This window comes from Plectrocnemia conspersa, unplaced genomic scaffold (assembly GCF_051122295.1).
Source record: "Plectrocnemia conspersa isolate PC_06_02 unplaced genomic scaffold, ASM5112229v1 ptg000012l, whole genome shotgun sequence".
NCBI classification, from domain to species: Eukaryota; Metazoa; Arthropoda; class Insecta; order Trichoptera; family Polycentropodidae; genus Plectrocnemia; species Plectrocnemia conspersa.
Window position 1 is genome coordinate 17,556,171 of NW_028277176.1, and position 25,503 is coordinate 17,581,673.

The 25,503-nt window shown below is 28.5% G+C and overlaps 1 protein-coding gene across 1 annotated transcript in view; it reads right to left on the reverse strand.

Annotated features, from left to right (window-relative positions):
* Positions 1–25,503, reverse strand: part of slo (calcium-activated potassium channel slo) — a 74,776-nt gene that overhangs the window by 26,817 nt on the left and 22,456 nt on the right. Inside the window, exons 2-6 of the mRNA XM_088199328.1 lie at positions 4,842–4,903; positions 4,385–4,481; positions 4,184–4,295; positions 2,324–2,475; positions 2,086–2,253 (exon numbers count right to left, since the gene is read on the reverse strand). Of these exons, the coding sequence (XP_088055454.1) occupies positions 2,086–2,253; positions 2,324–2,475; positions 4,184–4,295; positions 4,385–4,481; positions 4,842–4,903 (591 nt within the window). The remainder of the gene's footprint in view (positions 1–2,085; positions 2,254–2,323; positions 2,476–4,183; positions 4,296–4,384; positions 4,482–4,841; positions 4,904–25,503) is intronic.

Genomic DNA, 25,503 nt, shown 5'->3' on the forward strand with positions numbered 1-25,503 from the left:
AATAAGTTCTATTCAGTAAATATAATATATACTTCTCAACATTGCGAGCATAAGCAAGCAAGAGTACACAGCCAGGCATTTAATAAATAATATATCATAAAAAAATAAAAATAAAAACAAATAAAATACCATGCATAGAACATAAATAGAAAATCAAAAAGGGACAAAATTTAATCAAAATTTATAATATGTATATAAGTAATTATTTATATATATTTAAAATTATTAAAAAAAATGCAATTGAATTATAGTACACAACGAAATCCTGACATGTTGTCTGTTATAGTATGTATATGATTTTGGTTATTTATATATATTATATATGTAAGAAACACATTTGTGAGGAACCTATCTGACTCACTCTCCGAACTATCCTGCCTTGCGACTATTTGATAATATAATTTATAATAATGTCCGAAACTATAATAAACCGATTAGCCACGACCAATATTTTTTTTATATATAAAATTGCCAATTCGACTTATAACAAATTATGACATAGAACACATCGTATTTTTTAGGAAACACTCTTATGGGCGTACATACTAATATTATATATTAAATCGTATAGTAGTAGGGCACTTTATGCGTAATTATGTTTTTAAGAAAAGCGTATTAAATTCAATAGGGAATGATAAACTTTCAAAAAAAAAAATCGATTTCTTTATATTTAAAGCTTATTACGTATCTTAATAACTAATAGTGAATTTCGAAAATCCAACACCCTTTTGTATCTAACCCGACAATAATAAGCTTTTTGTATATATCCGAAGGCACACCGTATTTATCACCGTATATAATATTTAATAAATACGTATTTCACGTTTAATGACGAACAAAATTATATATTTGTAATGTATTCTTCAAGGATGAATGTTGACCATAGTTTGGCAATATGATTTATCGATTAAAAGTTGAATTGCATTCATCAATTAAAGATATGAAGAATTGAGTTTGATTATTTCCATTCCCTACACAATGGCATTGTATTAAAGCATTATAGTTTAATTTTGAAAAAATCTGCGGGGTTAGCAGGCATGCATAACTTTTTTTCAGATCTCCATTCGTTCTGGTAACTCCATTTATACGCATATTTTTCTTAACAATAATAATAATAGCAGAATACAAAGCATTCTTGTACGTTTATATCCTCTCATCATTTCTTATACTGATGAAAATATCATAGTGGGGAATATAAAATAAAATCTCATATAAAATAATAGATAAAAAACTAACACTAAGAGATTAATCTTATAAAATATCATATTGTAGGGATGTGCTTTTCGCTTAGATATTAACTCAAACCTATTTATTTTTATATTATATTTGATTTAAATATAAATAAATAATAGAAGCTTAAAAGTTATGATTCACTGTGATGTAATATAAATAATAGTTTATAAAAAAAACATAAATGAAATAAAATATGGCTAAATAAAAGTATGACAACGAAAGCGTATTATTTATAATAAGACAATATTGACATGTATAAATTTTGGAGTTTCACAATTCATCATAAATTTGAAGCTTCTCCATAATTTTGTGCACATCTATTTATTTACAAGATTAATCATGTATTGAGGGTAAAGATAATAGATTTTACAGTAGGTAGGTAACATTTATCAAAGTAACGATTAAAGCATAGCATAAATAAGATTCTTATATAGGTATTCGCACATACAATAGTTCATTACTCTTTTTATTTAAATATATATAAATATATTTATCATTCCAGTTGAGTTCCCTACCAAATATATCAATCATGCTACATCAAGAATGTTTTCCATCCACTTTACTAAATGACAAAAAATGTCAATTTAAAACAGAGCTGCAATTAGGTATATATATATCCAATGAAATAATATTTACGCACAAATAAAAATAAACAACATTGAAATCAATAAATTATATGTAATTTAATAAAATAAAATAAAAACACTTTGAGGACTTTGTTACACAAATAATAAGAAAATAATATAAATATATAAAATGAAACTAAAGTCAACATTCAATACCTTCACAAACATTGCCACAAATATTAAATTAGTAACTTATTGTCTATGATGTAATTAAAATGTTACTTACCAAGCCAACAAGGAGGAAAAATACCAAAAATGTTCGTCCAAGAACCGTTTGGCAGTAAACATCACCGTATCCCACTGTCGACATAGTCACAATGAGAAAATATACACAGGTCCAGTATGACAATTGTTGGGGATTGCTGAACTCCAGAGGATCCCCAGAGTTCTCCAACTGAAGAGATTAACGAGATTAGAACGGATTTATTAACTTTGTTTCTAATTCGTGTGTTATATTCGTTTACCAAATGTATAATTCCAGCTGCCGTCAACCATACTGATATGAATATGGAGACTAGCTGAGCGAGGCGGATTGAACTGGAAGTCTTCAAGATGTTTAGGTATTGTAAGATATCAGGCACAGTCATCAAGCGTAAAGCTCGAAGAAATCTCAGCCCTGAAACATTAAAAATTATCATGTAAACTATTGATCATGAAATAATTACTTTTGATCATATAAACATTTTTTTTGTAATTATATAACATGGAAATAAATATATTATGAATATTCGGAAAGTAAAGATAAAGGATAGTAAAAATGGACGCGATTTTATTAATCACTCCTCATGAGTCTTAACCTCAATTAAAATCAGAAATAATCAATGGTCTTCCTTTTCAATAATGAACTCATCGTAAAGGATTTTATTGCTGTGTAAACTTTATGGTAATCTTCAAGAAGTATCCACAAATGGTGATCAATACCTTAAAGACCTGGGTTCGCATACTGTATTTTTCAATTTCTATCGTGTCGAAATTAGTAATTATTATAGACTTAAAAATCCGATCAATCATCACAAATTAAGTAATCTTCATATATGCTCTATATCAGCGGTTGTCAATATTATGCACTTCACTCAAAATTTTGTATCCCAAAGATCACTACCATGATCTTTTCATACAAATAACATTCTTAATATAAAATGGTACTTGCTTATTTTTACATACATTATTAATAATTTTAGTTTATAATTGATATTTGTATATACGCAGTATTCTTATCCGAAGGATCCAGTTATCTACAAAGTGGGTTGAGTTCTGAATTCCGGACGTCGAGCTGGATCAGAGTTGACGTGAAGAGAGAAGCGACTGCTTTCATAATCTCGTCTGTTGATGATTGGCGGCTTCTCTTAGTTTGCCTCCATACAAACTCTCATTTGTCCAAATTGGGAAGTTCAAGTGAAAGTTCTTGATGATAGTTGTTTATTTGGGCGTTGTGTATCCGATTTTATACACATAGCCAATCTCAGCAAGATGTAGTGCACATTTACTTTTTGCTGTCACGACTAATTACGACGAACTAGGAGTGTAATTAAATTAGCTTGTTTTCTTACTAAGCTTTAATGACCGTTACGTTGAAGTTTAAACAAATTTTAAAGATTTGGAACGGTCGTCAATATTTTTAACAAGTGTGAGATCTGGCAACTCCGAGACGAATTGTTTTGAATTCCAAAGTATTATAACATCTGCAGAAAATCTTAAATGGCTATTGCGATGCTTTTAGTTTATTGCGTCTATTGTCACGTACGGTCTGCAATAGCTGTCATAAAAAAATTATAAATAAATTTATGGCGTTCTTAATGCGTAAGAGATTTTTTCTTACGATCAGTGCGTCAATTTGAATAAAAGCTTTACTGTGGATCCTACAATTATATTAAAAAAACAATTAACAATTACAATTACCAAGTGTCTATCTGTAATCATCTTGAGATCTCGTAACATTAAATTATTTTTCAGCTGAAGAAATAACTTGACTTATGTCACCGCTATGCTATTTATATTTAATAAGGCGAAAATTAAAAAAAGTTGAATAAGAATATAATAAAACATTTAATTAAACATGAAAATTGTAAATATATTAAGATTTCTGCGCGGACCACTTAAATTTTCTCGCATACAATCAATGGTCCATGAAGCACCGGGTGGTGACCACTGCTTTAGATGTATCTTTACTTTCCGAATATGTATCGTGTTTTAAATTATCAAAATAAAGAAGTACTGGACAACATTTTTCAATCGTATTTAAAGATTTTGCATTATACGTTTAAAATAAAATAAAATATGATGAACTATATGTTACTTTAGTATTATAAATAAAAAAGTCTTACCAATCCACGTTCTATCAAGATATATTGATACAAAGGAAGGGGGTATCGTAAAATAATCTACGAATGAATACATTTCGAGCATGAACCACAACTTGTCACTAGCTGCTATAAACTGAAAGAGAAGTATTTCGATTATGAATGTGTATGTAAACAAGACATTAATTAAAGATTAATATATGTATCATTTTAAAGTATACGTACTCGTATAAAAAAGTAGACCATAAAAAATATGTTAAAGGCAAGGTCGATTTGCTGCGTAATGTTGTTGCTCCATTTCTGACATCGCTCAACCTCTTCACTGAAAATTAAATAGAAAACGTAAACACGTAAGATGTAACTAAAAATATATTGATTGAAAAAAATAAAAATATTAATCTAGACATTATTTTCATAGGAATTTTTAAAATCTGTATTAATTGATAAAATTTACTTATCATATTTTTTTATAAATAACAATAATAATTTTGTTTTAATAAGTCATTTAGAAGCTTCAAATAATATAATTTAATAAAAATGTAGAAGTTTCAAGTACCAGCAATAAATAAACCGATAGCATATACAAATTGATTTTTAATTTAGTTAAAATTATAGTTTCAGTAAAATTTTGTTCCAAAACTACACATTTGTATATTTTATAATATTATTAAAAATTGCTTACCTCGATGCATCTATGAAGTAGATTATAAGCGATGCTATACTTAAAATGAACACCAACACCACCTGTAATAAAAAAAACACAATTAATAAATAAGTATACAATTAACCTTTGTTCAACATGGTTCACAATATTTTTTTATTTATAGGAATGAAAAATAAATCATCGTCAAACGTGAATAAAAATCGCAATGAATTATTAACACGACCTCATAACTTAAAAGCACGTTAAGTTTTCCCACAATTGGAGCACTGGAATAATATGAACGAGGGAAAACTGTGGCGTGACTTGAGCCATTTCTGTTAAAATGTTCGGAAAACTACAGATAGTTCTATACTTTATATTGCAAAAATCGGGCATTTAAAACTTTGGTTCTTATTAAGACGTGTTACAAGCGAGTAATAGTTATATTATTTTGCGTTAAAATATTTTTTATATTAGTATAAATTTTCATCGCGTGTTCATAATTAGAGTTTGGCAAATCGAAGAAAGTAGTATATAAGATATTGAAATATTTATTTTTATAACATATTTAGAGTAGTAATCGATATGTTTTTCATATATATATATTGCTTCTTTTGAGGACTTAAAAGGACACCACGCTAACGAGCGTTGAAGATTGACTAGAGTGAAACCCTGGAAGGAATTTTGACGGTTTGTGTGAAATTAATTGGGGTAAAACCAAATTATACGATGTCGTCGTGTGCGAATTACTAAGGGTTATCTCGTCTTTACCGACCCAGCAACATGACTATTATTTATGAAAATACGGAATAGCTCGTGTTTTGGAAATGTGACATTATGGCACAGCGTGTAAGGTTACCTCATATTACAATTATTATTTTACGGTGTTCTCTGTCCGGCGTGATGATAACGGTTATTGCTAGACGAAAGTTTCGAGTCTATGTTATCATATTAATATTAGTCTTTTAATTTCTAAAGTAAAAATAGGTTAAACTTTAGAAAGTATTTTTTATATAAATATTTAATATTCAACATGATCGTAAACATGCAGGACCCGTAAGGAAATTTGCAACTGGGTCTCCAGCGCGGTAAGAGCTTTTGCATCGTTAAGCATTTTTATGGTGAACGTGATATACTTAGGTATTATATATTTATGCGTATAGTTAAATTTACTCTTTTGAAATAAATATTGGTTGGTGTATGCGTGTGTGTGATTGAAAGGTCTCATCCGAAGCTAAGCAACAACGTAAATTTGTTCACAGTAAATAACGGAGATCCATTTGACGGATGCCTTCCATTTAGTCGGGCAAGACAAGTTTACGGGGCCTTAAGGCCTGTCCTTTGCTTAACTATATATTTAATCCAGGAGACATGTAAACGAGAAAATTGCGTCACGCTAAAATATGTAGTCTAATAAATTCACTATAAAAAGAGCGAGCTGAATATTTACGCAGACGGCAAGGAATTTCAAATGGTTTACGAAAATATTTTAAGAACCATAGATTTTATTTATGAGAATGTAAAAAATATTTAAGAATACTATTGGATTTATTTACATCTAATACAGATTTTTATGAAACTCTGTTGAGACTTCTATAATCATTCTAATATTTTTTTTTATTAAAATGTCTACAAAACAGAAAGTATTAAAAACTTATGATTTTTCAAAGTAAAAATAACAAAATGTATAAAAGAACTGTAAACCACACAGCTTTTGACTTTTTTTCGAGCTGCCAATTTATAATATGGCCATCGATATATTGATATATTAGAAATGCTTAGAAAATATTCTAAATCGGTTTGAAACTGTAATTCATTATTGGAAACCTGCTCGCAATTAGTGAATAAATTAAAAACTAATTTTACATAATGATGGTAATAAAAATTTACATAATCGCACTATTGCATGTCTAAATTTCGCATATGCTGTATTGCCCATGCATCATCGATTCGAATCAATTAATTGCCCGACTCAACTATAAATCATCATTACACACACTCAAAAGCTGTTAATAATACATCACATTCAGACAGCTTATTTATCACATTTTGACAGTTGGCGCTCGAATAATCCGTAAGAGGCTATAGTACGTGATGGACGTTTCCGCGAAACGCTCGATAATCCCCATCCGTGATGAGAATACACATGACTGTTCACGTGACAAAATTTACAGATTTTTCCGGAAGTAAGTAGGGGTAGAAAAGCGACGGAATCGCGTGACAGCTTTGGAATGGCATATAATTTGGAGCAATAACGTATGTGTGCTTTAATTGCTTTTTTTCGCAAAAGTGCGGATTACGTATGTGTAATTCTCACGCAATGTATTGTGTAATAAACACACATGGGTAATTACATTTTTGCTTATTTTTTTCAATGAAAAACGAGTGTCAAATATTTTGATATATTGAAATTAAAAACAAATATATAAACATCGATATAAATATACAAATATATATATATTTAGTTTTTTAGTAATAAATATTTAAAAATACACTTTGATGATCCGTCATTTATGACACTTTAATTCACAGTACTATTGAATCAAGATCTATAATTTGGAATCCCCGAATAACCAAATACTCCCTCTTAATCGTAAAAGCTTAGAAAATGTTCTTAAGATACCTTTATAAGAGGATATTTGGTTATTATCCGTTCATGTATCCCAGCCCCATTTTTAATGAGCGTTGGAATATGATTCACTGAAAGTTGTATGACGCTAATTTCTTTAAACTACTGAATATTTTGTCTGAAAAAGTTTCATTAAAAATGTTTTTTTTTTTGTAGCACTTAATTAAAAATTGAACATAGTCTATATTTCATTTTTCAACAGTAGTTATTCCTCGTTAAACAAGGTTTAAATTGGGCATTATTAAGTATTCTTATTTTAATTTCTTAAAACCAAATATATATTGTAAATAAACACTTAACTGATAATCCTACGCCATTGGTTGTTTTTTATTTATAATAAAAAATAGGAGTTAATATTAATAATTGAGAATACAGTATCGGCTGCACAATAACATCTAGAAAGTTAGGTAGACATTCGTCATAGAATACCAGAGTTTAGTTTGGTATTGTTGCAAAAATGTGTATAATGTGATATTGTTGCTGTGAATTGCATATCATATTTAACCCAAACTAAACCAAAACAAATAAACGTTATGAAAGGTTTTCAAATCATCACCATGGCCAAGTTATGTTTGGGTTTGAACAGAAAATGAGTTTTTCGCAACTGTCAAATTAAATTATATCAAGCTTTCACTAGCATCAGTTAAAGCGCATATCAGTGTAATTATACTTTTGCTAGCGGATAAAGCGTATTCAGATATGATTTTACTGAAACGCGACTAAAAATTTAACTTCATATTTACTGTCGAAAATATGGACCAAGCAGGACCAAATAAAGATCACGAGAAAAATACTAGTCACATCTTATACATCAAATACATTATAAAACAAATGGCATTAGTCTTTATGACCCGCTGAGGACTTTTTCCGACAAGTGTCATTGTGCATCTTAAATGTGTCGGTTGGAAAATTTGAGGGATTAGCTAAAAGCATCCGTTGGAGATGCCTATACAAATGTAATGCCAGTACATTGAAATGCATAGTGATAAGTTGCTGAATTGTTAACAGTCATGCAACATAAAATTTTCCAGTAAGAAAAAAGATGGATAATAACAAATCCAATTTCATCTCTCAAATCTGAAGATTGACCGTTGTAGCGAGATGTGGGCAAGCACGAAACCTTCCCCATGCAGATCGTATCAAAATAAATATATAGCACCTATATATACAATTTTACTAATCAACATTTCATCAATAACTTCCACCTGATATCTCTGATTTGGAATGTAAATGGGAGTATGCAAAAATATACATAATCAAAACAGATAATGCAGCCGCTTCCCTATTCACGTCAATCCTTGTCCAGCTACAACGTTGGAGATATTTGAAGACTACTGCGTTCTTTAAACGCAGATAGGCTACAATAATTATATAAATTTAAATTGACTTAAAATTGTTGCACAATAATCACTCATAGTGAATTATTTGGTATAATATAAAAATAAACACACTGATACTAAAGTCAAAACAGTCGTATTTATATATATATATATATTGTATTATTTTTAGTTAAGGTTTGTACCGATTTTTAATTATTAATGTCATAAAAATCTCTTCTCTTCTCCAGGAATTATTTTTCAATACATGGAAAGTTAAAAAGAAAAAGAACTACGAATATGTAAAAAAAATGTTTTTTATTATTTATATACCAAGATAGAATGACGCCCCAAAAATATATTCATAAATGCTCGAATTTTCAAAAAACCTTGTACATATATTCGAGTACTACGTTGTTTGGAAGATTATTTAAAACATAAAAGAGGTAGTTCTTGCGGATATATGCTGACAGCGCGGTATAGAAAAACGGATGTAATTCACAATGAATAAAAGGAAGAAGTCTCGTAAAACATTAGAGTAAAAGGGCCGGCAGATGAAATTAAATAAATTTATTGCTTTGGAGTAATTCTGAAATCCCACTCGATTTATGCGTTCATCCGATAGCGGATGCGGATTAACTGTTGAACTTGCTTGATAAAATTAATTTAATTCGATCGCCGGCATTAACAGGTTGACCGTAAATAATTAAATTAGTTGAATAAAGCAATTCAGTGATGTTAATTTGACTATATGAAAGATTAGATAGATTAAATTAGAATCGGCGCTGTTTTGTATAAATATATGTATAATTAATTGTTTGCACTGGAAAATTCTGCGCAATTTTCACAAATTAAATACGCCAGTATAATCTGAAATTATTTTCTAATAAACTAATTTATATAATAATACATATTTTTCGCTTAATATCCAACTTTCTATTTTGTATTTTAACATAGTTTATTTTTCCTGGCATGTTATTTATAATATCTTATATATTATAAGATAGACAATTTACTTTGTAACATAATTAAGTGGATTTTATTATTGAAAAATAATCGTCATAAAAACTGCTGCAAACTAATGATATTGATCGTTTTATTGTATTAGACAGAACAGCCAAAAATAAATTAAAGATATACGTATATAAATATGTTGTTTTAGCAAATGTTAAATCAATAGTGACGGTGTCTAAGTAAGTAATGTTTGAAGACGAGCAAGAAAAAAATGTAAAACGTAATTTTTATGAGTTTGTGAATGACTACTGTCATAACACCATTAAAGACATACTGTGTAAATGTCAATAACAAGTTAGATATTAGGTTACATTTTATATTATATTTCTAAAAAAATACATGCCTGACATACTTATTTTAAAAAGTATATATAAGCACTTTTATAATCGAAACCATTTAGTGACAAGTTTACGAGTTGATAGCTACAAACACATTTTTGGAAGCAGCATGGTTGTTGAAAACCTTACACTTTATGAAGTTTTCGATATACTTATAGGTAATACTCTCTTAGCAATGTCTGATAAGTTTGGGTCATTTTATGTCCTGTGCTAAAACCTCATTTTGTTGTTATGCTAAATATTTTTTTTTGCCTTCTTATACCTACATTACAGTCATAATTTTTTTTGCCATTTTAATATTCTGTCGGACGTATGACACTAAAATAGAATTTCTCGCTTTTCTCAGAAGTTTAAAAAACATACTTAAATGCTTTAATACATAAGTGTAATTTTTTCTAATACGATTACATAGAATATAATAGCTATTCAAAAGGTATGGCAAAACAATATTAAAATGGGGGACTAACGTTCACCGTTTCGCCCAGGCTAAGTTAAGTGGTACAGAATTGTTTGACTGCTAACATCTAACTTTAGTTTAAGCTTTCGAAATGTTGTGTGTGGCTGTGATTCAACTAACGCCTTTAGTTGAATCAGAGCTCGTTATCAAGTCTTTATTTGGAACCACCATTGCACCGTATGTTTCTTAACACTATCCATTCCAAAAGCTTTAGTTTAGGAGCAGTTTCTGAAGTTTTTGAACCCCTTTTAAACTCATGAAACGATGAGTTCTTAGTTACTAATAATCTATTTTTATTCAATATCCCAATTTGATCCAATGATAAATATGATCTTACCAGCATATAAACCAAAAAATGCGCTTTAAAATGATACTAATATGAACATAATAAAACGACATTTATATTAAAAAAAATAATCGAGAAATTTAAGAAAGGAATAATAAAACTTGTTTTTCATACATATAATTGTTGTTGATAACTTGTAATAATATAACACTTATTAATCACAAAATTATTGTTCAAAAAAGCGTCATTCGTCGTTGTTTGTATAACGTTATCAATGTATAACATAAGTAAAATTTCTTAAAAGTTCGCCTTACGCTTTCTTAAATAAATCTTAACGATCAAATAGATACGTTTTTTTAGTTAACATCAGCATAATAACAAAACAAAAATTTGCGCTGTATAGCCATTTTTCCATCATCTACATTTTTTGTTTTGGAGTAAAATATATATCGATTATTTATTTATTAAAGATGGCTGATATCCAAAAAGTGTTATGTTCTTAGATAATTTTAGAATTGTTGGGTAAACTATTTTGTTTTACTATTTTTATTTACACATATTTTTGTCGGGAAGTTTAGCTTTTTATTGATTTTTTCACGCTTACAATGCTATTGTAATATATTTTTTATTGCTATATTTTATAGGTTAATATTTTAGAGAGAATATGTGATATATATATAAATGTACATCAAAAGTTAGGTATGCGTGTAATCGCATAGTATGTCGTACTCTTGAATCGGTTATCCTAGTAACCCACAACCCGCCGCTGGAGCAGGCTAAAGAGAGAGAGAGACAAAAAGAGAGGGAAAGAGAGCGAAAGAGGGGTACTCCGCCTCCCTACACGGAGTTCCACCCGCCACTCCCATGGAGATCAATACGAGCGTGACCCAGTGGGACGTGGAGAGATCGTAACATCCCGTGCCGAGAGAGAGACAGATTCCATGACACTACAATGTGAGATTTCGTATAAACGTTCACAAATCGCACATCAATATTGTGTACGAGGGAGACCCCGCACTATTGACCCGCGATGTAAACAAATCAAATGCTGTCACTCGTCTTTCCCCATTTTCTTTCTATTGTAAGATATTTTTTGGGTGAATTGTTTTATAGAACATATTTGTGACATAACATACGCACATAGTATAGTAAAACATATTATATATTCATTTTCTGTATTTAAAGTGGTAGTTCAAATGAGTTTTCTGCAGCTTTATTAATTAAAGACGATATGAACATTCTGATTTGGTATAAAAAACAAGTTTTGGTTTGAATTGAACATTAATAGAAATTTTAATTAGAACGATGTTTGAAACTAAAGAGCAGTGAAAAATTAGAAAATGGATATGGAAATGGAATATGGTTTTTCTAATCTACGGATAAATAATTAAAATAAAATCTAACAATGTTGTACATGTTGACATATATTGATTTTAAGCTGTAATAATAGTTAATGATGTGAGCTCTTATTCTTAAAACTCGCGTTAATTTACTATGACCAAAATGATCATTCATCAAGAAGGAATTAGACAATAGCGTAAAGGATGGGATCACACAAAAGCCTTCGTTACAACCAGAAAAAATCACATAAGTGTTCTTTCTGTAAATATTCTCCGTCATTGAATCAACATTTCTTTCTATATTTCAGAAAACAATGTATCAGTAAACACAAATATTCCCGTTACACATACACAATTCTTAGACCTCGGAGATATCCATCAAGCAAATGTTATTTTATAAAGGCGTATACTTATTTCGTTGATTAGAAGAAGCGAGTGCATCGATTGGCTTCAACGAGGGATCAACTCTACAATACCGTAGAAAAAAAATAGTTTTGCTTGGTCTATTGGCAGTAAGAAGCGCAATAATCAAGATAAAGGACATTCCAGGATGCAGGCGTTTTAAATGTTGTATTGTTATGTATAGTCGCTATTGTTCTACATATTTTTGACAATGCTTGTGGTAAACCCTAATATACTCTAAGAAATACAGTTGCTAAGCTTGTTGTAGAATATGTGTACCATTAATTGCTTATTACCCATTAAAAATAGTTTTATATATTTATTAGATATTAAAATACAATTAAATCATAATGGCTAATTAAATTTAAAAATTAAAATCTGCTTGAATATTATTTTATTTTAGAAGACTAGATACTTAGTATGATATTGTTTTAATCTTAAAGAATACATAAGCTAGGCAAATAAGACGTTAATAAATTTAGTTATTATTTCATGCGTTAAACATGGATTTGGATGTTTATTATAATATAATGAACGTGTCACTATAAAAGATAGAATGGAAATTTATAGATACCCTGTAACTTTTTGCATGAAACGGAAAAGCAAAAACATGGACACACTGATTCGTGAAAGGTTAAGTGCAGCTCAAAGTCAAGCATACTCGGGGGTCAAGTGTACCTTAGGGGCAAATCTGAGGGCTTGACGACATACTCGGTAACAGGTTATTGCAGAAATAACTGCATTTATTGTATGATCTTTTAAGTTTAATGTTTATTTTCACGTCACAAACATGTAATTGAAATTATATAACACACGCACTAAAATGTGTTATATAAAGGATGATCCAATTTCAGTTTCTGAACTTTTTTAACAAACAATTTGCGTAAATTATTTGCTGTCCGTGGTCTCTGGGTTTTAATTATTGTGTTAGTCCAGATGCAAAATACGCCAAAGGGAAACATATAAAAAGCCCAAAAGCTGCGAACGCCGACGAATTGACAATTCCGGGTCTTCAGCCACACTTTCACTTACAGCTGGGGATTTCAATACCGGTATTATAAAATGTAAAAATAGCGGTAGTACTGATTTTTAAAATATTTTTAAATATATATTTTTGTACGATATGCGCGACGTGTCAACATAAAATGAATATATTTGCCTTATCTCAGGCAGATCTAACGGTATTAGCATTTCCCAATAATTCTGTTATGTAACAGAGAAATGACGGCGCTGCTGCGGCCTGCCGGCCCCTTTTTTATGATAAGGAAAACAAAATCAGGTATTGTATACATGAAATTTTTCTACTATTTGTATATTTTTATCTTCATTCAGACTTATTTTTATCCAAATATAAACGGAATATGCTTCACTAAATATGGATGGCAAATATTAGCAATAAGTGATTCTTAATAATTATTATATTTAAATAAAAATCATATTTAGAAAACTTGCGTTAAATGTGTTTTTTTTTTTGAAAAAAAAACATTTTTATTGGAAAAAAATGCAATGTTATTTTTTTCCGTTAACAACTAAAAATATATTTTACTAGACGATATAATTCAAATTAATAGTAATTAAAATGTGTTGACAGAAAAAAAAATATGTAGAATCAAGCTTTTTTGATTATTACCATAAATCTCAAAGCCGGACATCGTTTATTTTGGCCGGACACGCAATAAAAAAGCCTAACTATGTCCTGCTTTATCCAGACGTCTGGCAACCCTATGCACAGGTCTAACACTATCTCCAATGAATTGTTTGCTCGGTAGGACGATGAAATTAACCATAATCTTCCCATCAATTTCGATACACAGTTCGTACAGAATTGTTATTTATGTAGAACAATTTTAATGCGTTGAGCGATCTGTTTCGTAAATGCGTTGTTACAAACTAACGATTTACACTTTGAACACGCACGATTATTGACAGCTGTCTGATTTACAGTGCTGCTAGCATAAACAATTCAAATTGGATCACATTGTATTAGTAATTTAGTTCAATAGCTACAGAAATATTCTAAATATATTTAACTATTTCAAAAACAAAATATGGAAACATAACTTTGTATTAAAACATAATTGTATGTGATATTTTTTTATGTGTAATGAAAACTTTAAGTATTAATTAAGATTGCAATAAATATGAATGTTTATTACAAGGTTCAATATTAATATGTATTTTATATTTACAAATATTTATTGTCTCGTAAAATCAAAATATTGTTTTTCTTTTTAATTATTATTTTTTACATATAAGAATATAACACACAAATATATATGCACAAAAAATATTAAAAATATTATTAAATAAATTTAGACAAACTTTAAACCATTATTCTATTATTAATTATTCAATTCGTGTTCTACATGAATTGGGAGTATGTGTATATAATATAAATTGGGTTGAATTTAATTTATTTTAAAATTTGATTAGTTTAACGTATGGTTTTAATTTCAGAATCCAGTGATTGTGAATTTTGTATTACAGTTTTAATATTTCATTAACGATAAAGCAAAGCAGATAAATGACCGTTAAAAGCTGTAATTTAAAAATAAATTACCAATAAGAGTTATATTATATTTAGATTCTTTCCTGTTCATTTATCTATTTGTTCTGCCTTTCGAGTATTTTATTTGCTAAAAAATATTAATAATAAATGATAATTATGACTCATTGTATATGTATAATAATTTTGACTTGTATGAAGTTGACTATTTTTTAATAAGGATGTAAGATATTACTTATAATAAATAAAATGAGAAATCCTGTGACGTTTTGAATATTATATTTCTAAGGTGAAATATAAATGTAATAACTAAAATATAAATATAAAAGCTAACTAGGAATGTATTCACATCTTCTTTCATTTCAAAGCACGAAAGTGACATTTATTTTGTGTGTCAAAAATACGTCCTATGCTTCTCAACATACTGCGCATACGGGTGACGTAGTCTGTCACATTTAAAATGCTAATTTCAACAAAAGACGCCATGGTTCGTGGCGCACAAAAAGAGAGGCGACACTGGATACATAAAAGAGAAAGAAACTGGCGTAGAGCCTCTACGCAGTCTTGAATTGTGTAAGCTCGCCGCAGCTTCCGAGGGCCCACGCATAAAATGAGAGTCATAAAGATTTATGTCGTCCTTTTTTCTTACCCCAACCTACTCTGTTCGATTTAAATATTCTCTCTGAAGCGATATTAATATCTACTATTATACTGGACAATTTTTAATCTATAAAGTTTATAAAAGGAATTTATAGTGATTTGAAAAAATATCTTTCGAAATTGCATAAAGCTTTTTAAATTTTTTAGTAACTTAAAATATAAGACAATATGAAATCGTAACATTTTTCACTGCATATATTAAATTAAATTTTTAATATTTGCAATCTATAAATTGTTAATATGGCAGATAGAAAATATAGCACTTTTACCGAATTTTTGCATTTGTAAAAATAGCTGTTTTTATTATTTTTTAGACCTATAAGGATTAATTCTATTCTGATAAGTAACTACGTACCTCATATATTATTGATTAAAAATAAATCTATTTATATAATTCATTATATATATTATTTTATGATAGGCTAGTGAATGATAAAATATAATCTATTTTGTATTGGCTGAATTAAGACCTATAATACATAAATATTTAATTTACTGTCAAAAAATATTATTAAAAAATTAAAAAAAAAAACATAGACGGTAGGTAATACTTTAATGTAATGTGTGAAACATTGCCCAAAATATTAGTTAAAAAAATCATCCTATTTTTTATGTCATAAGTACATTATATCATTAATAAAGCTAAATAATCTTATTAAATAAGTTAAGTTAATGCCTACTTTAAAATTTTTAATTATATGAAATAATATAATATTTTTTTTATTATTATAAAATTACCATATGTAAAATGTTATAATGAACGTACTTTCTATATTCTTATAAATTTGGTTTTAAATTTAATATAATTCTATAATTAATTAAAAAATAGCGTACCTATAAAACTATTCTTTTAATACATATTTTATTTCATGTAACATACTGCTGTCAAACCTCAAGTAAAAATAAAATTTAATAATTATATAAAAATATAAATTTATTCAATTTATAAGACAACAATTTTTTCAAATTAATAAGTAGTCAGCTAACGTAATTTTTATGGTATTTTTGGATTAAAACAATAATACATGGATATGAAAAAAAATATATAGATTCAGGATGTGTCCGAGAATGATACAAATTATTTTAGTAGGCGTTGATATTTACTATTATATAATTAAGCATTCTGATTTTTCGATATTTTTAATTTCTCAAAAAACGAGAATTCACATTTTCATCTCTTGCTTTTCTCAAAAATTTTTAAGAATTTTTGATAATTAAAAAAATATATGAAATATAAAGTATGCGATTATAATAATACAGTATATTATTGTAGATATTTATATATAATTGCTAAGCAGAGAACTAGATGATCGTTGATACTTCAATAAGATCATGATTTGTTATAATGGACGAGAATAATGGACCAGAACGGGTCGATCTATTTCGATTGAATATAGACGCCAAGTTCGGGCTCCTGTGTTTATACCAAAAAGGTAGAGAAAATTTTCAAAAACAGTTGTTGATAGCTTATGGCGTAACTCTGTAGAAAGCCCTCATAATTTTTTGCATTCTACCGATTCCAATGCGGAGCGGTTTTTTTTATCTGAATATTAATTTAGTTTTTTAAAACAATAAAGCCAATAAGAGTAGCTGAGAAAATTGTGGACATTTTTTTGTTATTTAAATACATCCGACCGAAATGCTAAGAACGGACTTACCCTTTTTATGCAGTTTGGTACAAATTTAATTTCGAGCCTAAAATTCTCGAAAAATCAGCAAATTTCTTGAGCATTGTTAATTTTAGATTTGACATTTTTCTCAAGAGAAAACACTTGCTTTAATGCACTGGACTAACTTATATTATGTTTAAACTATTACTTTACATATTAAATTAATAAATATAAAAATATGGCTACTTTATAAATTTAAAAACATAAATATGTTTCAGAAAAGTAATGACGTTTATTTACTATTATTTAAAATAAGCCAGTGTCATACAAAATATTTTAATATAATAATTCAATTGATATCATGTAATATATTAAAATATAATTTTCTTAAGTATTAAATTACAACTTCAACATAGCATAAATAAATAAACTAGGTCTAAATAATCAAGCTTTTCTAGCTTGTTCTATTACTAAACAATATCTTCTATAGTTTGGCATATATTTGTACCTGGTTTCAAAACATTTTATTTTACGATTTATTTTATATTTAGTAATAATATCTAAACTGCTAAATAATAAATAATTAAAAATTAATATCGTATTTTTATTATTATTACTATATTTAATGTATTAATATAAATTATTATAGCCCTATAAATAATTATACGATTCATTCAACATTAAATAAAATTTAATAGGTTTCAGGCATTGAAAAGTTGTTTGAGAATATTGAATTAAAGTAAAATGTTTAAAAGACTATTGTAATAATGATTTAAATCCGTTATTGATGTAAATATAGTTTATATATTTAAATACTTAGCTGAAATTATGAGTAATAAATCTTGTATTTACAACCGATATTAATAAATTGTAGTATTAAATAAAATAAGAAAAATGTTAGGTATATGTATATAATATTAGAAGAAAATTATATATAATTCGAGATCTCAATTTTCATACTAACCAACAATTTTCTTTTAAGCCAATGTTTATGTAAAAATATTCGAAAAGTTGCAAAACAAAGAAATAAGGAAAGTTTGTAATAAAAATATAAATATATAAGTATAAGAAGCATTGGAGAAATTATTGGATTTTATACATGTTATTATTATTGCAAGTATTATTTAATAAAATAATATATGCATTGGTAAAATACAAGTAAGAAATAAAATGTGTTAATCGAACAGATACAAAAGAGTATCTATGTAAAACATTATTAACTTGCTTAGATTAAGAAGTATCAATCAAATATAATATGAAGGGCTTATTGAAATGTTATGATAACTTATGTATAGCAAGAATTATTAAATTATTAAATGTTACTGCACCATAAAAACCCTTATGAGGTAATTGTAGACTAACCGTGTAAAAAAACAGCACTGTACTCCACACGAATACACATATATTATTAATAAAAAAACTGAAACACACTGATGAATAAACTACTGTGGAAAGCTTAAAACAATTATCATGTAATATTTTTTGTCTTATTTGTAATATATTTTTGGGTATATTTAGCAATACTATGTATTATTATTTGACCATGGTGACGCATTGAGATGATATATAAGATCACAATGATCACAATGATCGTAATTTAATATTAATAAATAAATAATATATTTTTTAGAGCAAATTAAAAAATCCAAAAACGGAATATAAAATATTTTTCAAAAATAGTCAGCTTTTCTAAATTTCTAGTGGTTACTTTTTATATATAAAATAAATAACATATTTCTAAGATAATATATTTAAACTTTTTATACAGCGCTTTTTATATTCGGTGGATATTGGTTTTGCAAAATAAAAAAATATTGCTAGCAGTTTGCCAACAATATTTTCTAGGCAAAAGTTTTGACGCATCGAAGTTTTAAACATTCAAGGTTCAAAAAATGAGTTTTTGTGAATGATTAACTATGTCAACATGTAGCGCTTCGGCCTTAATTAAGAATTAAAGGATTCGACTCCGTCCGAGGAGATTACTGTCTCGGCAGGTGGCCTCCGCCTTTGTTAAGTTGACAATTAACGTGAATTACGGCCACCCTGTATACACCTACAGTGATTGTTAGGCTATGGCGCGTGAGCGCTTGCGCGTGTTTTCTTGCGCACACTGCTTCGGATTTAATAGCCGAATGTGGAAATTTCGCCACGGACACTGAGCATGCGCAGTGCGCAAAGTTCATGCTCATTCAATATAACCTTGTGCGGTGCTTTCTCGGTGCAGAAGGGGTAATCAACCCCCGATGGTTGATAACCTATCGGAGCTTCGATTGGATGTATAAACACGATAGTTTAGTACGTTTTCATATTCATTTTATCGAACGATTATTACAGTTTGATTGTTTATTAACCTATAATATACAATAAAAATGAATATTAAGTGATCTAGTCATATATACGGGTTGGTGGCATATATAATAAAGAGCTTTAAACATTTAAATGTTTATGCAATATAAGAAAGTTCATATAGAAATCACTAAAAATATTCTTCTAATCGACTTTATTAAGAAACCAACTTAGGAATAATTTTTTTTTATAAAATTTTATTCCTTGCACATCAATTGATATACGCTTAATATATTTTTATACTTTTAATCGTAAAATAATTTTTAATATTTTTTTGTGGTATTTATTTGAAAAAGAAAAAGTTTAGAATTATATACAATTACAACTAAAAATTCGCGTTAAAGAGAATTTTTTAATTTTTATGAATATGAATGCATTTTTTATTTATTTTAACAAATGTACATTTAAGCTTATATATAAAATAAACATTTCATTTTTAGATCTGTGAAAGTTTTTAGTAAGAAATAATATCTTATACATATAAATACAATTGTATTTAAATAACGTTTCTAAGCCATCTTTCAATCGCAGTAATAATATTTGTGTTTTTAAAATAATTATCAACCATTACTCATTAATAGTGTAATGTAAAATTATTTAAGTTCGAGGAGGGTTTAAGCCACCTTCACAATTTGTTGTAATTGAGAGTTCATTCTAACGACCTTTCAGAACCACCGAAAACACGTCTCGAAAGTAAAGCCACTAACAGTATTTTTCAGTATAATTGAAGAAAGAACTTGTGACTAAACAGTTGCGTTAATAATTGGAAATATTTCAGGGACCACCTAATAGCATATCTGAGCTGACGCGGTAATCACTTATAAGTATCACTAAAAAGATACTATTACACAATAAACAATTCGTTCTACCCAACGCATAATATTATTGCTATTCTACCCCTGGTTAGTGGCCATCTAGACCGTTTCTTTTGAAGGCATAAACACACCTCGTGGGTGTGTCGAAGAAAAGATGCGACTGTCCTGCAAACATATCTGTAATTTGCCACTTAAAATATGTGACACTTGGTCACAGAGAGGAGTCACAGCACAAGACATATTAGCTGATAGTCCAGCAAATAAAATAAGCTGTGATTACTTTATCTGGCGGCTATTTTGGATGGAAAGTCACACCTTTTATGACGCCAAAGAAATAAAAACATGCCAGAGTTCAAATATTATATTATAATAAAGTAAAAAATCTTTTCTTTTACACAAATGGGAAAACTATATTGCGGATGAGAGTTATTTTCTTATTATCTTGGTTACGGCATTTCAGACCATATATTTAGATAAAAAATCTGATGTTATACATATACTATAAGTTATGAGTTTTTCTTCAAGAATACCGTATATATATACATATATAATAAATCATAAATATTTATATTGAAGATAACAGTTTTATTGTGATGAAATATTAAATCATTATTAAAGTAATAACTAATAATACATTCAAAAGCATTAAGCTTACGCGTGATAATTAATAATATCGCCTAACCTAAATACAGTATAATTGCGATTATGACGTAATTATTTCAATCTAACGTAGTTAAAGTATAACTATATGATTAAATCGAATCTGTGAAATATATATTTTATAGTTGTATCACCGATGGAATTCCATTAAGCGCGATAGCTTAGCAAGAACTTTTTAAAAGCGCAGAATTTATATCCTGGTAGATCCATTTACGTTATAAAAAAAACCCCACTTTTTTCCACCCCTCTGTTTTCCGAGAAGCCAGCCAGGCACGGGGTGGCACGGACCCCTAGTGTTTACGAGCCACCCGCCCGTTCATCTCATGGAGTCCCGCCAACATTTTCCAAGGAGAATTCCACTAAAACTTTTCGGTTACACTATCTAGTGCCCTTTCCTCCGCCGTCTATTGTTTTCGACTCGGAACGAGAAAATTTGTTTGCTCCGAATCTGTTGACGTAATGCTGAAAAGTGCACATTTTCACACTCTATTCCATTATCATATTTATATTCGAGGATGCCAGAAACCAACACGTATTAAATCACTGGTATCTGCTAACGAATTTGGCACAGTTTTGTCGAGATAATGAATTATCGTTCAGTTCTCCGTTCCGGGCTATTCGCGCGTTTAACCTAATTGGCAAAGCGTACGAAACTCCATATTTGAGCAATTTATATTATATAAAATGTATTACTATTCTCTCTTTTATAAGTATTTTTTCATTCTGTAAGAAACGATTTAATATTGCGTGGCTTCTCGGCTGAAAGCATTCTTAAGTTTTCATGAAAATTCCCTTTGTTATCGCGATGGAAGCATTTGGACTAACTCGTTCACTACGTAAACTCCGAGGCATTTAAAAACATATTTTACAGAAGGGATGTCATAACCATATTCTAAACTTTGAAATTAATGGTTGTACAAAATTTACCAATGCCTTTTTAAAGATAGTATGTAATGGAACGAAAACTACTGACTGTGTCAAAGCAAGTTCATTTAATTTTACATACTTTCTCGAGAAAAAGCGATTAATTTTATTTGGAGACGGGTTTTATATATGGACTAGCTAAAAACAAACGATTTTTAAATACTGATGTGTCATAAACACTATACAAAAATAAAATATATTCAACCAATTAATATTGATGTTATTGTTTATTTTCTGTAGCTATGTATAATATTTACTAATGTACATATTGTTTGGTTTTGATATTTGATTGTTAAGTATAATATTACTATATGTATTTAAATTTAAACATAAATTTTTTTTATTCAATTTCAGTAATGTAGCTATTTACTAACTAGTATTATATTTTTGAATCAGAACGTTCTATAATATGTAATTTAGTTAAAGTCAACAGGAGCACAAAATTACAATCATAAGTATTAATCAACAAATAAATATTGTATTTTATTCGTAAATACTTTTAACTTTATAAATTATTGTACGGAAATAAATTATTAAAGAACTATAGATCAGTTGCAGAGTTGTTAGCTCTTGCTAAATTGTTTTTATCTAAATCAAGTTTTGTTGGACCAACAGCATGGATTTTGTCTGTTTCTAACCTTTTGTCTTTCACCAAAATGGTGACAGGATCTCTCGATATGGGAATTCGAGTAAACGTCGTATATACGGATTTTGAAAAGGCCTTCGACAAGGTTTGTTAAGGGTTATTATTAAAAATGCACTCTAGCAGCCGATTGTCGTAAGAGTATTTCAGCCCTATGGGGGTATTTCAAGGGTCTAACCTAAGGCCTGTGCTCTTAATGTTATTTATTATTAACATAAATATGGAAGTTACAAATAGAAAAAATATCAAAGTATTCTTCAATGCAGATAATTTAAAATTATTTAATTGCATTCGATCTGTTGCGTACTCATTTTTACAGAGTGATTTAAATTTAACTTTCTACCTTTTTGTGTTTGAAAGTGCCATACTGTCTCATAACTGAATCCTGTTCACCATCAGATTATTCTTACGATCTTGGTGTAAAAGTTTGGCTAAAGAAACTTCCACTAAAGACCTCAAAGCCACTTTTGCGAGCAAGTGAAGACTCTACACATAAACGACGTCTGCGATTCCAAAATGCGCGACTTAATACAATGGCATTGCAAATGGATCTGTTAAATATTAGCTACGAGGAGCTGGTCCGATTGCTATCATTTAATTTTAATATTTTATGATTTTCTACTTTCTTACTATGAAATTTTTGACCACAGTGATGCATTGGATTAACCTGTTAGGTCACGGTGGTCGCAACTTAAAGTAATTTATCTAACGCTGAACCAAGCATTTACCCGAAAAAGATTTGCCATGATCTTTATTCACTATAAGTATATTTAAATATAAGCGGTTTAATTTATTTTTATATAAAAATGTATAGTTGTACATTGGATAATATACAAAAATGTATAGTATGTATATTGGATAATAATAAGAATAGTTAATAAGTGATTTAAAATTACATTATTAACATGATAGTCATGTTACATACTCTTGACTAAATCTACACTAATCAATAACAAGTTAAATAATAAATTAGAACCGATCGGTCTGCATTTTGTATTATTCACGAAGAGAAAGCTATGGAATGTTTTTTCAGCGTTTTTATTTATGTATGGACTATTGATTGGTAATGGAACGATACGTTCCCGTTAAAGGCTCGTCCTATATAAAAATGTGTTTTTCAACTGAAACGTGCTGCAAAATCTGCCCCTTTATTTATAGGTCCTATCGATCTTGGTGCCATATAGGGTTTGCACGGCAATAAATCAGCGCTTTAGAGCAGTAGAGGAATTATTAATTAAACGGTAATGTGCGAATATGCGAGAAGTTTGGCGCAGTTGTAAAATTAATGGACACAATATCAAATTGTTCCGTGTTACAATAATCATGAATCTTAATAAAGATGAAAGTTTTTGAAAGACCCTATTGGGGTACGCACAGGGAATACAAAATCCAAATAAGTAGGTTAACCACCCGACGCTATCGATCGACGACTTACTACGACACGTTCGACAGAACTCATGGCACAAATACTCTTTCGAATCGTTTGTGTGAAATAAACGTATAGATTGAAAGTTTAGGCTAATATAAAATATATGCTAATGCAAACCTTTGTGAAAATTTCTATTAAGAAAATAACCTGATCTTCGACTTTTGGTGCGAAATTAAGAATTACGTAACGCTATTGCTAGATTTTCTTTGTTCTCGGCCCATTCATTTTAAAAGGTTAATTATTGTATTTAATATTATCGCACCTATTGAAAAATATAAAAAATAGTATAAATTAACTAATAGCTTAATACATATTTATTACTCATGAAATAAATAATAATTAATAATTAAATAAACAATTAAATTTTAAAAGTATCATTAAAATCAGTACACGCGTGAGAATAGTATTGCTATTTTTTATAAAAAATGGTTAAATTGCGTTAAACTGATTATGATGCGTAAGAATAATTATTTAAAAATATAATATTACATGTTACGTAACTAAAATTATGTTTTATACGAAGCTGAATACTTTTTATGTTTATAATATACATTTAGATAAGATTCATAAACTTCGGTTTTATCTTAGTGAAATTATTCACAATAATTTCATTTAAAAGTATATTTATGAAGGTTTCAAAAGCAATGTCTTTACAACCATTGTTTCTGAGATGAAACCTTAAACAAAGAGACCAGTAGAATGTACTAGACAATGAAAAGTTACAGCGTATTCAATTGATATATTCTGAAAGCATTTCCTAAACAAAATCTACTATGCTAATTCTCGATATTTTCTAAGTCAAACGAATTAAAAGTAACTATAATTGTAAACTTATTATTAATACTTAGCATACGTAAAATATATGCTTTTTAACTAGACTGTTAATAAAGATTTTCTGAATTAAATAATAATTTGCTGGTCTGACTTGGAAGCAAAAAATAGCCCGACTCAAAAAATATATATACTCGAAGATGATGCATGTCTATGACTTAAATAAATATGGTAGGAAATTCCGAAATGTTGTAAATTTATGACATACTATTGACTTTCAGTTACATGAGTAGTTATGCTTATCAAAGTATTTTTTCCATACTTGACTCAAAAATTACATGAGTGGATATTTTTCGCCAATATTCATAAGTGAGAAAGTATTTGAGTTACACACCTATTATTAATTTCACATATATACAATCGATATGATCGTCATTAATACTTTATGAGTATTTTAACTATTTATAATAAATAAAAATGTTAGTATAATTTGAATGTTAATATAGTGATTCTATTTAATCATTGAGGTAAAAGTATTTGTATTTTTAAAATATA